The following is a 15,559-nucleotide window of genomic DNA, read 5'->3' as shown; positions in this document are numbered from 1 at the left end:
TTGTTTCCATTAAACTTCAAAGAAGAGTACCATAATGTTTTACCGGCAAGCTGTAATGATATACCATCCTCATTTCTATTGTCACAAACTCACTGTGAGTGGCAGAATAATTTTGTTTCACCTATTTCATGCTTTACTTGCTTTGTTTTAACTGATACAAACATGGCTGACGATACCGAACACCATTTATATTCTCTTAAAATTAAAATCATTTCATGGTTGACTTAAGCGCCTTTGTTGAGACTTATACAACGAGGTTTAATATCCTGTCGGGTGATATCTAGTGTCTCATTTCACTCCCTCGGGTATCACTCTGGGTGCCAACCTCTAGAGTGACTATTGGACCAACACAAGGCTTATAGTCAGAGGGCTTAGCCTCGGTAGAATCAACTCTCTTACCAGTTCGCCATCGGTTCCACTCGTGTCTTCTGTATCGACCAGGCCTCGCCGTCTAGATGCCCTGAAACGATGGACCCTTCACTCGTGTGTCTTCCCAGTGGAATCGACCTGGCCCCCCGGGCGATCTTTCAATTCCTGACATCGGGCTTTAATGCAAGGCTCTAAGATAAAGAGAAAGGACAGAGGGCCACCTCTCAGCCTTGGTTAGCCTTAAGTCAGTGCTTGTCTGATGGACTCGCTGCTTCTCAGCTCTCACTTGTTATCACATATTTACCCAAACTGGGAAGAGAGAAGGCCGAACTAATCGAACTCAGATCCAGGTATTATCAAGCTGAGCTTCACGAATGTTTTTAAGTGAGTTAGGACTTGGAACTTTTCTTGACGTTTATCTTCATTCTTCCCCGTCCCTATTCCATTTATAGGTGAGTGCAAGACTTACGGTTTAGTAGAGTAAACGCCTATTCTACTATATATACATATATACATCATGGATAACTCCCTTTTATTCAGTATATATTCTTTATAATGGCACCATTGTGAAGTACATCATTATTGGCTAACCCGAAGTTAAGACATGCCGACTGAACCTGGGAATATGTTGAGGAAAAGACTGTTACAAGTGTCTGCAGACAGTCTGTGTCTGCAATACCAATGCAGCTCCATCGACTTCGCTTCGATTTTTGTTTGAGGACTTGCAAGGTTGTTTGTGTTTCAGGAATAAGGGAATACTGGGGATCATCGCCAAACATTGATTTTAACAGCATAAGTGGTGTTTACAGCTCCTGAAATTGTCTCCTCGCAAAAGTTTCTTATCAAATACGAACAAAGCGACAGGATTGCTGTTGATTGCGCAAACCATGACAGATGTGCTTTTATGCTTGTAGACAACGACCGAGGTGCAATCGAAGATATGAAATAATTTTATTAGCAGCCTCCACGTGTAGATAAGCAAATTTCCAATCGCATTAAAATATCAGCCCTGTCCATTGCATAAGGACAACCCTGCGAGTCAACCATAAGTTTCTTAAAGAGAATGGTAAAGACAACTGGACAAGAAATGATAAGGAAAACAGTTCTATATACTATTCACAAATCATTCTTTTTATAAATCAATAACAAATACTTTATCAACAGAATATAACTTTTCACCAGGAAAACAAATGGCATTCAGAAGGACAACAAAAGTGGTTGTTTACATAGCGTTCAGGAGCAAAGTTTCCGAGATCACAAATAAACATTATCGCAGAGGGTAACTTTGGGTTGAGATCAGGGAGTGCCTTAACTACCGTCGACTATCAAGATACCTTGTAAAACAAAACAATAATTTATACCTTTGACTACATTTACCAGAGAACAATAATTTATACCTTTGACTACATTTTCCAAAGAACAATAATTTATCACGATATGATCAAACAAGATATCTTACACCAGGAGAATTTCCCGAAGTGGCATAGCAATATATAACAATAACATCATGGCTTTTGAAAAGAAATGAGGGATATGAGTATATACACAAAGGTCTCAGAAATTCACACATGGAGACACGCCATTTAATTGTTCAAAAGCATGTCTTGGAAACACGTATCTTCTTTTGTTAACGCATGACGGTCGTCGTAAAGAGTTGGAGCCTGAAGAATGATACCGAATGTCCCGACGACACAGGCCGTCGTGAAAATCCAGAGGAACAATCTATCCAAAACCATGGCAACGTACTTCCAGTCTTCCTGCACCTGCAACAACAAAGGTAATTTTTTGACGGATTAGTTTCAACGCTAATTCGTTAGTATTTTAGCCTAACAGAGGTATTCAATATTTTGAAAGGCCTTTCTTTATGCCAAAAGCATCTTGGTCAAAACAAATTTAGGAATTTTGTCACAGCAATTAAACAAAGTGTATAAGACTGTTAACAACAGTTACACTGGGGCAGAAGCACGTTTGACCTTCTTACAGCTGCAGAACCGTCTACAGGGTGGTTTGGCAAAGGTTTGTAGACACTTAACGAGGGGTCGGGTCCTCCTTATGTGATATTGTTACCGGTTTACTCACTGCGGCTAAATGGTCTTCATGTTTGAGATGTTCAGCGATAAAGGACACCCCTTCCATAGCCTGTATTGCGTCTGGTGAGTAGTGCCGATGGCGAATTCTGGGAGATTGTCTCACTTTCGCCCGCTAACAAATCATCCGGTCCACCACGCAGAGAGGGTACGAGCCCTGGTTTGTCTCGTAAGCACACTCTCTACTCAGGACGTTTCAGCTCACCGTACGAGTCTCGGACCTCCAGCCCATTGCAGGTCCGGATGACGACACGGGGTCGGTTCTCCTTCTCAATGTTCGGCCGTCTCATGATGAGCAGGCGTGGCAGGATGTTGAGGAAGACTCTGCGCACCCAGGGCGACATCGTGTGCGTCGATGGCGACCGGAAGTGTACGTTCAAAGACGACAACGGTCACAATGATGGAGAGTGTAACCAATATCAATTGTAAATAAAGGTACTTGCCGATCAGCGGTACCACAATGAGGTAGGCGGGATGATTCCGCCAGCAACAAGAAAAACACGGTCAATGAAAGCAGAATGGAGATACACAGAGTAATCTTCTCACCACTGTCAGAGGGAAGGTAAAATACTAACACTGTCAGGAAGGAAATGGCTACGCAAGGAATGATCAGGTTTACAGTGTGGAACAGAGTTTTCCTACGCATTGTTATATTAAAGGTTATATCGGGGTAGGGCTCGGGGCAGCATAGGTAAAATTTTTGATTCTTTTGGCGGGAACTTCTAGAATGTCCCATTCTACACTAGGGTAAAAGTCCTTGAGGTCTACGCCTCTGTGGATTGGTTTATCGTCCTTGCCCTCGGCTGAGCATATATGTACAAAGGTCCACTTGGTCGCCATCATAGGTCAGGACCCGAACTTCATGGAACATAGCTGGACGTCAAAGGGGAAAAACTCGACATCAATGGTACAGGAACTTTTGTAAATTGCAGGCGGTTCCCAAACAACTCGACCAGTGTGATGCAAAGTGGCTTTGTCATCAGGGTTACTTCATAATTGCCATCAGCACTGAAATACACAGTCAATGTCATGTACATGCGGTGAATAACATATCACAGCCCCAAATTAAGTGCCACCACAACAACCGTTGGACATGCCATAAAGGCAAGCGATCAATCAGCCCATTCCAATGTAATGTGAGATAACATGCATGGTTAGTAACATTGTTAATACAAGGGTTAGGCCTCAGAACAACATTCCAAGCGCTAACGTATTCTACCGCTTAATACACCTACTTCAGTTTATAATCGTGATTAAGATTATCTCGCAAATAATAGGGTTATTGCAATAGCCACAGCATTAATGAAGATGAAATTAGCGGAGGAAGAGTTGGAATTTAGGGCGACAAAAATGTTCTCAATACAAAGGTGAATTACATTTTTTTTCATTACATGTTTTCTTTCACTTGAAGAAATACCTTTATAATAATAATTTCATTAAAACTCACATAATGTTAACGTTAAATTATTTAATCCTGTTTATTCCTGTGTATTGAGAACATTGAGATGTTTAATCTGCAGTCAGATCGTAGCTTTATGGCTTAGTCTTCGCAAAGATTGTTAAGGGACAAAACTTAAATTGCGAATAAATAAATCATAATGTGCTTGTATAAGAAGGCTGCATCTTATTTTCAGTTAACAGAACTTAAAAGAAGGATATTGGCAGTTGAGAAGTTAAATAAAAGCTTTCAATGCACAATCCGGGGATATTTAATCTGAGATCGTTTATCATTAGCATTTTTGTTATTAGAGAAAAACATAAGGAAGAGCAAAAAATAAAGATTTCCATTTCAAATTATAATTGTTTTATGATAAATCAAAATTACATTAAATTGTCAAGGGATTTTGTTTCACGTATGGTCAAAGTAGAATCATGCTAATTTGTTTATATAAATCAAAAGGCGCCTGTGTTATAGCTCATTCGGGGAAATTTGCCTAAGCAAATGCAGTGCAGTGCAATTTGGCTTATAAAGAAGAGCTACAATTTAAGAAATGATAGACAGGATGTGATTATGGGTGCCGTGCTGGCCTAGCTTGACAGATCATGAGGCTAATATTGGGGATTATTCGACAGAATCTATAATGCAATTTGGTGATGTACTTTTAGCATGTAAGATTTTACAAGTCTGACAGCTTTTTCCCCTTTTTTATTGTTTTTGGCCTATGGGGCGGGGGTGGGGCTTTATGGTTTCGGGGCAATGTACGAGTTTAACAGCAAACTGAGTGATTACGTCATGAATCTCCACTCTATTTCCACGGGTAAATCTTTGTGTCTCTAAACATGCAACGCTGAGGAGGCAAGTCTTTGTGACCTCACATTGTAGGCCGCTGTCAAAGAAAGAACAAAGGGCACGACAAAACCACTTTGTCATGCCACAGTTTTGATTAGTACAATGGTACAGTTGTTAGATAGATCAATGAGAAACACAACTGTGGACACCAAGAAAATCAATCAAAGAGAACCGAGTATTAAATAAAACTCATAATGTTAGCTGGTTAATTGTACGTCTCACACATCACAGGGATTGTAACATAATTCACGTTATCTGTTTAACAATTCATAAAACTCCAGCCATATTTATCTGTATACATGTGTGTATGTTTCGACACTTCTTAAACTATTAGGCCAACTGACAAATTAAAAACCGGATATTGTACTAGGGTGTTACATAAATCTACAGAGGAGAATGATCATTTAACAACACAAAACTAAAGTGACACAGAATTGAGGTAACACTCATATGAAGACAATACACAACAAATATAACATGCAACACAGCTTCATAGTGAACAGTCTAAATTTCTAAAATGTTGAATTATTTACATCCATAAATGCAGATAATGTGGACATAGATGAACGAATCCAAATTTAATCACAATTTAACATTAAGCAGATTTAACATTAAGCAGATTACCACAACTTTGTCTTAACGTAGACAATTTCAAAACTAGAAATTAGCAATACAATATATACACATATATATATATATATATATATATATATATATATATATATATATATATATATATATATATATATATATATATATATATATATATATAGCAATAATATAGCATATATCAGCTAACTTCTTGTGCTTCTGACTTACTTGTTATATAGGACAATATCTGGGAGCCATATGAATGAACGAATCCAAATTTAATCACAATTTAACATTATGCAGATTTAACATTAAGCAGATTACCACAACTTTGTCTTAACGTAGACAATTTCAAAACTATACATTAGCAATACAATATATATATAGCAATAATATAGCATATATCAGCTAACTTCTTGTGCTTTTGACTTACTTGTTATATAGGACAATATCTGGGAGCCAAATAATGGAGGCGGGGATCTCCATTTTGGCAATACCGCCGTATTCCCTCGCGTCCCATCTTAGACTTGTGTCTTCCCATTCCTTTATCACAACAAGATACAGAAGGGGAAAAAAAGAACACAAATGAACCAAAGCAGGCACTAACACGTGAGAAAACAAACAAAGCCGTGCTATGTATGTGGCGAACTGACTAAAGAAGTTAAATATCTGAACAAGCATGCTCCAGTGACATGGCACAACACTCGCAATCACAAACATTTAACTAAAATTAACGTCCTAAGCTAGTCGGTGAAATTCCATACAGCGCCATCTTGATATTACAAAGGTTAAGCATCTTATATTCGTGCTACGAGTAACGAGTGATGTCACCGTTATTGTGCCATGACATCAAAGTAATTTGTGCAATGCCGTCACACTTGCCTAATGCCCTTATTATAGTTTTGAAGAAGTGCACATTTTAACTAGCCAAGTGTGATATAATTGCAGCATTAACTGTGGTACCATGCGTTTCTCTTATCATGAATACCATTTCTTTCACTTTATAGTCAATCGTAGACAAACAAAGCACGAAAAAAAGTGTGAATTTCACTGCGCTGTGAAACGTCTAGCCACTGACGAAATATAGCATCATTTACAAAATCACAGATTAAAAATCACAAAACCCGAGAGCACCGGACAATACAACATGGACATGCTGCTTGGGTAACCATTGTCCACCAGTCACTTACTTATTGTAGAGTACGATATCTGGCAGCCAGATCTTGGTGGATGGAACATACATACGTTGGACTCCCCCATACTCGTCGGGGATCCATGTTAGTTTATAGTCAATCCATTCCTGTGCAGCGTTACAAATATAATTGAGACGTACGTCATAGAGAGTATGACCAGAGCAGTGACGTCAGTGTGATAGACAAACAGCATAGAGAGTAAAACCAGACCAGCCACGTCAGAGTGATGGACGTACAGCATAAAGAGTAAAACCAGACCAGCGAAGACAGTGATAGACGTACAGCATAGAGAGTAAAACCAGGGCAGCGGCGTCATAGTGACAGACGCACACCATAGAGAGTAAACGCAGAGCATCGAAAACAGTGTGATAGATGTACAGCATAGAGAAAAAAAGAGGAGCCACGACAGTGTGACAGACGTACAGCATAGAGAGAAAAAAACAGAGCGACGACAGTGTGATAGATGTACAGCACTGAGAAAAAACCAGAGCAGAGACGACAGTGTGATAGACGTACAGCATAGAGAGAAAAACCAGAGCAGCTACGACAGTTTAACAGCTGGCAAATGGTCACACGTAACCGGTGAAATACAGCCCCATGTCAATTTAACTCAGTTAGGGTTTTATTTTAACTGTTCATGTACACGCCCCTAACACCATGACATCAGTTGGCTACATGTTCTGCTGTTCATAGCATATATATTAAAAGAAAAACAACAAATCATAGAAACTTAGATATTTTTAAAAACAAGTCGGAACGAGACCTACACAATCGCAGGTATTTTTCCTGACACACTTGGTAACTCTAAATTATTTCTTGTCTAGAATTCTAGTGAGGTCACTGGAGAAACCGAAAACACCATGTTGTTTCATTGGTACCCTTTTGTTTATTTTGATTTGGGATACACGGTATCCAAAACTGAACATGTATGATTTTTAAGCTAAGGGAAATAAACAAAGGCCATGAAGGACAACGTTGCTTTCGTTGAACATCTTTGCCCACACAGCTTCGAGCAGAACATTCATCCAGTAATTGACGTCAATTAACACACTCTAACACCGACTGGGAATATCTCTCCTGGAAGTTGTCCTGGTTGGCACATTAAAGAAATACACTATGCTCATTATAAAGTTGGTATACGCCATAGACAGTTGGACAAAACTGACCTAAAGCATTCTACAGTGGATATTGATATTTTGCTTGGAATAAGTTAATAATAAACAACACAAATACACAAAGGATTTAGCTAGCAGTGTCCAATGCATGCACGTTTGCTATCATCTCAGATATTTCATTACTGAATTTGCTGGTGTGACACATATTTTTAAACATCAATTGCTGCATGATTTTCTATTTACATTTCACAAATGCACATCAGTAGCATATCTCAGCGAGCTCTATATCAAACTCACAAGCAATGTGTAAATTCATCAAAGGATTAGAGTTATCATTTCTGGGTGGGGGTGGGAGGAACTGGCAGACTTTGATAAGACTGACATAACTACACAAGGAGAAGTAAAGATGCAGAGGGCATGCACATTCATAAGGCCATGTGCGCTGCCATTTAAGTGTGTACAAATTGCCAGCTAAATGGAAACACTCCGCTGCCTGTTACAAGAGATGAACACCGTGATCAATTGCATCGCTCTGTTTGTCAGTTTCTCTTATTTTTCTTTATACTTCATTACTACTACTCTGAATATTAGTACAGATTGAATCTGGTGGAACACCAGCGTCAAGATCGCTGTTCTGTTCACACATTTTTTGCGCCATGGACATTTAGTGCAGTTTAATGCGAGAATAAAGAGTGTGTTAAGTGGTACAGCAAGGTGCACTGATGCCTCTTGTCGTTAGCAGATAGCCGGCTATGCGCGTCTTTACAACTTAGTGCAACATAAAGGGGATTATAAATCACGAGCCGTCTCAGTGGCGGAAACGGGCGAGTTTTGCATCTTGTCCAGAAATAAAATCGCACTTTTAGTGCGTTAGAGATTAAGAATGTCGTGAGTGCTCACATGTCAGGCATTATCAAGACATCTATGCCATAAGCGGAATATTTTTCTCGGGAATTCTTGTATCATTTAAGCCTTTGCCGGATCGATTTCCGATTCCCAATTTCATATTACCGCACATATGTTGCCTCTGTGCTCGCGCCTATCTTCTCCTTGGGCAAAGCCGATCGAAGCTGCAACAGAGGGAAGCTTTTCCTCGAGTGAAAAACGATTCGATCGCTTTTGTAGTTTAGTCGAGGCCAGACTTTCTCAAGACCCGCATCGACTATCCGGCCCTTTTGCATCTTTGTACACCAACAGCATGTCTTCAGAGACTGTGAAATTAGTTTTTCTATGTTCCATCTGGCGAAGCTATGTAGGCCTAAAGCCCCACGATATCTCGACCATAAGTACAGTAATTCGCAATTACGTTCGCTCAGACTATACGCACAACGAAAAAATAAATTATTTATCAAACTGAGCTAATTCTAAGATACAAATACTTAATTCCTTAAACTATGGTAGCCTAGGCCTAAATATTTAAAATGATGTTTAGACCGTTATCGCCTAGTATTATCTATGATACATAAAGTGTCATGTGGCATCAAGTGGGAAATAGTATCTATTACACTGCAATAATGGTGAAATTATGAATATGACCATTTGTGAGGCCACGACCAGTTCGATTACATGCAGATGGGCTTCACTTCTGTTACAAAATTGTAATAAACTACATGGAGAGTCAATAAATCTAATGCTACCCACAAGTCTTAAGAACTCCAAATGCCACAATTGCCATGTATATCTCTTCTGCTGATTTGATTTGTGGCATTATAGATTTATTAACTGTTAACTTTATTAAAACTGAATTTATTTCGAATGCTCTTCTTTTCTCCTGTTATATACATTCTGACTAGGCATAATGAGCAATTATACGTGCGAGGGAAGGTCTACCAGCAAACTGCGGATGGTTGTGTGTTAGTCCGGTTTCCTCCAATCATACAGTGAAATGTTCTTGAGGTGATTATATGATAAGCAATGGTGTTGGTATATAGCCCAGCTTTCCGTGTCACTGACGTAAGAGGCAGTCAGCGCCGCCAGGCGGAGGAAGCTAGGGGTAACAGATACGCCCGGTCAACACTTTCTGTCTGACTGGATCAGAGGTGATTTTATTACTTTTCTCCGCTGTTCTCCCGTGACAAGGTCTGCTCAGCGGAGCGAAGGTACATTCGATATTTGTTACAGTGACTGACCAATTTAATATCACACAGAGGCGATGAAAGAAAATTACTGTGGAGGAACAGAGCGTAGGTTAAGCGACAAAACTTCCGCCATTTCGAGTCCCAGCAGATATTCTACACGACATCGTCTGTCAGCTCAAATTGAAATAGCCACGTCAGGCGATGGATGAAACAAAAAAATGGGTGGGAAATTTACTTTCCTACATTTTTTTTTTCTTCATTAAGAACAGTCAGGTCAGACCGAGCCTTCGTCGTTTTCTGTAGTACACAGTATACTAAGAATACACATGGGATTATGAATAAGGTTTAAAAACATCAAATACTTCAAAATTCTCAAACTGTATGCTTTTTCTCAGGCACTCTGCGTAAGGCGACACAATTTGTAGCGGTCATTTTGAATTGGTGTCTTCAGCATATCGTTCCAGTGAGGCAGCTCCAAGAGGACGCCATTCTAAGAGGTGAAACCTCACGCCATCTAATAGCTGTGACTATCACGTACAGCTACACCAATAGTTCACCGGCTGCTTATACTTAATGAAGAATTCGAATTATAATTTGGTTCAAAATATTATTAAATAGATTTAGACCAGCTGTTTATAATTTACTCTTATTTTACATAAAATAGATCATAAATACAAAAACTAAATAAAAAATGTTTAATTTAGACATTCGTATACGAATCGTTAACACTAACGGATGCTACAGGTTGATCTTACGGTTCAGGAAGTTGGTCTTGTCATTTTATAAAAATCAAAATCTTTTGCAATATCTGACCCAAATTACCTGTGTATAACTACGATTTTAATAAGTTCATTGATCAATACATATATATTTTCATACGTAGACGACTAATAAGTATATGTATAACACTGGATCGTTGTTACTTACCTGTCGTAGCCATATATTTGTTGTCATAATCTGATTTTTTTCATCCTGAAAAAAGTAAATACAAACCAATGATTGGCGCATAATCAGAATAAATTTATGATACAGGAACCCTGTCATGATTAAATGAATATAAGTGAAATAAAACAGAACAATACGACTTATATTGCATTTAGCAAATATACCAATATGACAAAAGTCTTAAATGTTTCATTGTGCCTTCATGGACAAAGAACTTTTCAGTTGAACCCAGGCATCGCTCATGGTTAGAAATATGCCAGTAGAATATTTACCGGTATAGTGAAACTGGGAATAGCCAGGGCAAAACCCGGTAAATCCGTGCTGGAAGTATTGATATCAGAATAAAACAATTTGTTAAAAACAAAGCATGTACCCTCTGTCCATGAATAACGACTGTTGTCAACATCAAAGTTCGCATATAAAATATTGTATGAATATAAACTAAATACTGATCCTTCATCAATGATCTCAATTCATATGTTATCTAATTCATATTCAATTCAATTATATCTCAATTCATATGTTATCTTTTTTTTTCAAATGGAGACAGCATGCAGATCCATCAGTGAGTCATCATGTGAATCTGTTATGACGCTACACTAAATGTGTACCACGTCATAACTGTACACGTGAAACGACACTGAAACAGAAACGTAACTAAAAGAGTACAGGGTTTAATTAGACTGGTTTGTTCAGAAAGGCATTTCGCGATTACTTGACGGCCTTTAATTGTACCCTACGTATAAGGAAGCCATTTCATTCTTGAAAATTATCAGCATATAGCTGGGATTAACTGCGCGCTACAGAAGTCAGAATAGTCTTCGTCGGCCTGTCAGTCGGTTAGGTCGATTTGGTACAGTTTGGTGATCACGAAGTGATGAGAGCATGCTGTCATTTTATAAGCGCTCTCGTTTAAGTGTCTCAACGGGCCCACACGTTATGTATAAACCGGTGGGGTGTTGATATAAAGGCAGACTGTGCACATTGCTGCAATTTGAACTGCAATAAACAACGCTGCCAGCTGTTATTGCCGTCTGGCACGTGTTATTGAGTGATGCACGGTTATCTGGCTTAGCTCACAGCCAATTATCACGTGATGTACGAAGGCCGTCTTTTGCTTGCCAAGGCACGCCGCGCCGCGCCAAGCGGCAGAGGGCGGTGGATCTACGCGTCCTCTATACTCCCTCCCTGCGACCATCCTCTGCTAATCCAGACTGAAACTCTTGGCCAAGAGTAGCTCAATAACTTTTTAGAAATTCTGAGCGGATAGCCAACTGACCTAACCATCAATCATAGAAACGGGCGTCCATGTTCAAGAGTTTAATCGCACAGTCACCGCCGCACAGAGGGCACCTTGAATAGGAAATACATGAATCTAGTCTCTCATCACCCATTTGAATCGACAGAGGCTTTCAATCGAGTCCGCCAAGAAACACGGCCATAAAGAGCTGGCAGATAACCGTCAACCAACAAATTCTTTGCCACTCTGCTTGTTACAATTTAGATAATTCTTTTTATGTGGGGAGACTTTTTAGCGGTCAGTCACTCGGATGGACACAGAACTCTGTCGTTAAGGAAGTCTGGTCTATCCGAAATGACAGGCTAATAACATAGAGAGGGGTTTTATTCATTCTTTTGAGGCATTCCTGTGGATGGGTCAACACGAGCTGGCATCGATTCTAGGCCAATACTGGGTTTGTCCCGTCTCGTATCATGTGAGATCTCGACAATTCATTTCAGACTTAATTACCTCCCAATCATGGAGAGCTACACATCGAATGAAGCAAATCCCGGACTTGAATACAGATCTGGGACTTTCAGGAAGCCTGGCCTCATGTGACTATCCTTATGATTCCACAGCTGGTTCGTGCACTTTCAAATTTTGCCCTTTTATCTCCTTTTTCCCAAACTTTCAAAACATCGACACGCTACAAAGACATTTCTATTCTCTTCGTGTTAATTTAAATCGGATTTGGGAATTGTGTATAACGTGCATAGAGCAGTTTATGGTGAAAGCATCTCAAAGGTCATTTCAGACAACAACAAAAAAAGACAAAATATACACTGATATGAAATGAATAAAAAAAATGCCAGGTGATAACATTGAGCATTTAGCATTTTCCACTGTAATTACAATGCGATCACTCTCATTTTTTTATCAACTACATATAACAGTCATTTATCATAATGCTGTTTAATGATAAAGCTTCCCTGGATTAACGATGCCATGGTTTACAGGCAGTACATACAAGTCTATAAGCCCTGCAGAGACTGCTGTAAAGATAAGAGATACAGGTAAACCATAAAGTAAGAAAGCCTGCACCCGATGTAACTCCTCAGAGGAGTGGGATTTTACCCAAGGGGACCCAACCAGCTGCCCATTCATTTACATTATCCATTAACTGTACGTCTCTTTAGCGCGCGTTTGGAGGGCTATCCAAACATTATTTCTGATGTGACGGATCGCTGAACGATCTTTATTTTTCACTTCTCAAGATGCCAATCCAATGTGGATTTAAATGAAGCCAATAGAGTTGGCGGGAACCTGGCTGAGGCGATGGCCGTGTGTTGCAGTAGGTTTCTGCTGTTCTCACTGACTCCCACCCCCACCTCCCAGACGTCTTGTCTTGTCGCGCGTTAGACCGTATCACATCATTCAAGTCTCCGATAAATTGCTTAAGTGACAAGTGAAATGTCCATTACTGTCGCTGGGAAGAATTCTTTAGGTAGGAAACCAACTTTCATTTGGAGTTGATGCTTTCATTTAAGCTGGAATAGCCCGAGGATATGAAGCTACCAATGCCTGGCAACCCATGCATTGCTCGAAAATAGATGAAATTTCTATCCCAACATACAATTTTCTCTGATTCCTTCCAGGCTGCATGGAAGTAAATATGCTTAAGAGGTTCAAGAGGTTATTAACGAGAATGATTTAAATGTTTTAAAACTTTAATTTAAACTGCAGTTTATTTACGTCTTTGTATTAGATTAGGCATGCACTCATGCTGCCGAGAAAAAAACAAGGCCGCGAAGCTTTCCTCGAGCGAAAAGTAGCACTAGACCAAAGGATATAAACTGTACGGGGAATTCAAGCTGCCATAAGAGGTTAAGGAGAGAAAGATATGGCGGTCGAAATCTTTTATCGAAATGATGAATAATTAACTTAATCGCTTTTCCAAAATTGGACCTCATTTTTAAAAAACCAGAACCCATCAAGTTGATGGCTCCTGGAACATTCGTGTACCATGTAGTGTAGCTGCTCTAATGCGTGAAGTCTTGCTTGTAATGATTTATATGTGAGCGAAGGAAAAAAGCTCTTCTTCTCAAGAATAGGAGCGATTCAAATCAACTTGCCATTACAAATTGGTTGTTTATGACGTTGTACTATAGGAGCAATTACTGTGTAATATACCAGCCAACCGGATAAGATAAGATGGGTTTGATTTCCTTTGATGTACAGCGTCACTCAAAGATTTGCCTTAGATTCCGGACATTCTCAAAATGTAAAGAAATTCCAAAGCTCTCGTATTGCAATTGTACTTAAACCTCATTTAAATTTGACATAAGACGTAATTTCTGTTGGCAATTTTCTTGCTGGCAATATACTCTCTCGGAATGTTTTTAATTGCTTATAGAGGAAAAATGGCTCTAAACAATATCCACTCATATTTGTTTACAGTAATGTTTGAATAGAAATAGTTTTGATCATGCAAACTGTTACCTTCAATCAGTAATTTTTCATTCATCTAACAATCAGATAACGGAGATGCGATATTATAACATTATCAAACATTTTCAAAAATCCAAAAAGCGTCAAATTCTCCCTTGCTAGAACAGAGAGCTGCATACATTTTCCGTGATATAAAAGTTTAGGGATGATGTCTCATCGAACGCTTCACATGCGCCTGAGAATACCAGAAGCATGTTACAGGAGTCCACAGCCGCGGGGTTCGGTGGTCTAATTGGGCAACATTTCACTCAGGGAAGACATCGTGCACTGGGGAATTAACTTAACTTCAACTGAATTGTTTTGATTTACGTTGACGTTCCCATGCACCGCTGATAACGAGGTTAGTTCAGAACCAACAATGGGAAAAATGATCGACGGAAGTGAAGAGTTAACCGTGCCAAAACGGCAGGAGAATGGGGTAGATTGAGAGTGGCACCATCTACGTTTATCGCCCAACATTGTACTCGCTTCAATCGCCAGGAAGTCCCCCACTCGTTACCAAAGGTCGCAATCGTTAAGGAAAAGCATTGCGTGAAAACGCGTAGTTGGTAATGCCTCTCATCGTTCATTTGAGTCGTACTTTGATTCCTTCCTGATGAATTCTACGCCATTTGCAGGCTCGACCGACGAGGGCAACTTTTCCCCAGCGTGATTTTGTCTCCATCATGTATGTTTCCTCAAATACATCGATCAGCATTTGAGGTTTTTAATTGTCCGCTGTCGTTCCCATGAACCAATGTACATTTTAGTTTGCATGTTGGGTAACCATCCTCAGCAACATTTTATTCCATGATTCACCAACAATCTGAATGATAGTAATTCAACATGGCCACTTCCACCTGGAATAAACGCATCCTGCCGAACGAGACAATCTGGAATAAACGGATCCTGCCGGACGAGACCATCTAGAATAAACGCATCCTGCCTGACGGGACCAGAGATGCTGGGACCAGAAACTTCCATTTTGGTTTTGGGGGAATTTCAGAGCGTGATGTGTATGAGTGGCCCTGCAAATCATGCTTGCGATCATAGGGTAGTTTTAATCCAAAAATCTATTTTAACATAATTCTGGAATTAAACAATCTACCTAAAAGAATGCTCAGTGGAGTATACAAAAATACACATCTTAGAATTTAACAAACGAAGTATTTGTATAGTTCT

General features: G+C 39.5%; 1 protein-coding gene across 1 annotated transcript in view; it reads right to left on the bottom strand.

The window, feature by feature from the left end:
- Positions 1–1,460: 1,460 nt before the first annotated feature.
- The window catches only part of LOC135472935 (acetylcholine receptor subunit alpha-like), a 28,416-nt gene continuing 14,317 nt past the window's right edge, over positions 1,461–15,559 (bottom strand). Inside the window, 11 exon segments of the mRNA XM_064752672.1 lie at positions 1,461–2,132; positions 2,449–2,548; positions 2,550–2,836; positions 2,838–2,931; positions 2,933–3,167; positions 3,170–3,275; positions 3,277–3,305; positions 3,308–3,427; positions 3,430–3,464; positions 5,771–5,880; positions 10,651–10,695. Of these exon segments, the coding sequence (XP_064608742.1) occupies positions 1,953–2,132; positions 2,449–2,548; positions 2,550–2,836; positions 2,838–2,931; positions 2,933–3,167; positions 3,170–3,275; positions 3,277–3,305; positions 3,308–3,427; positions 3,430–3,464; positions 5,771–5,880; positions 10,651–10,695 (1,341 nt within the window). The 3' untranslated portion in view covers positions 1,461–1,952.

Source organism: Liolophura sinensis, chromosome 8 (genome assembly GCF_032854445.1).
Source record: "Liolophura sinensis isolate JHLJ2023 chromosome 8, CUHK_Ljap_v2, whole genome shotgun sequence".
Lineage (NCBI taxonomy): Eukaryota > Metazoa > Mollusca > Polyplacophora > Chitonida > Chitonidae > Liolophura > Liolophura sinensis.
Note: the sequence above shows the minus strand (reverse complement) of the source record. Positions and strands in the feature narration are given on the sequence as shown.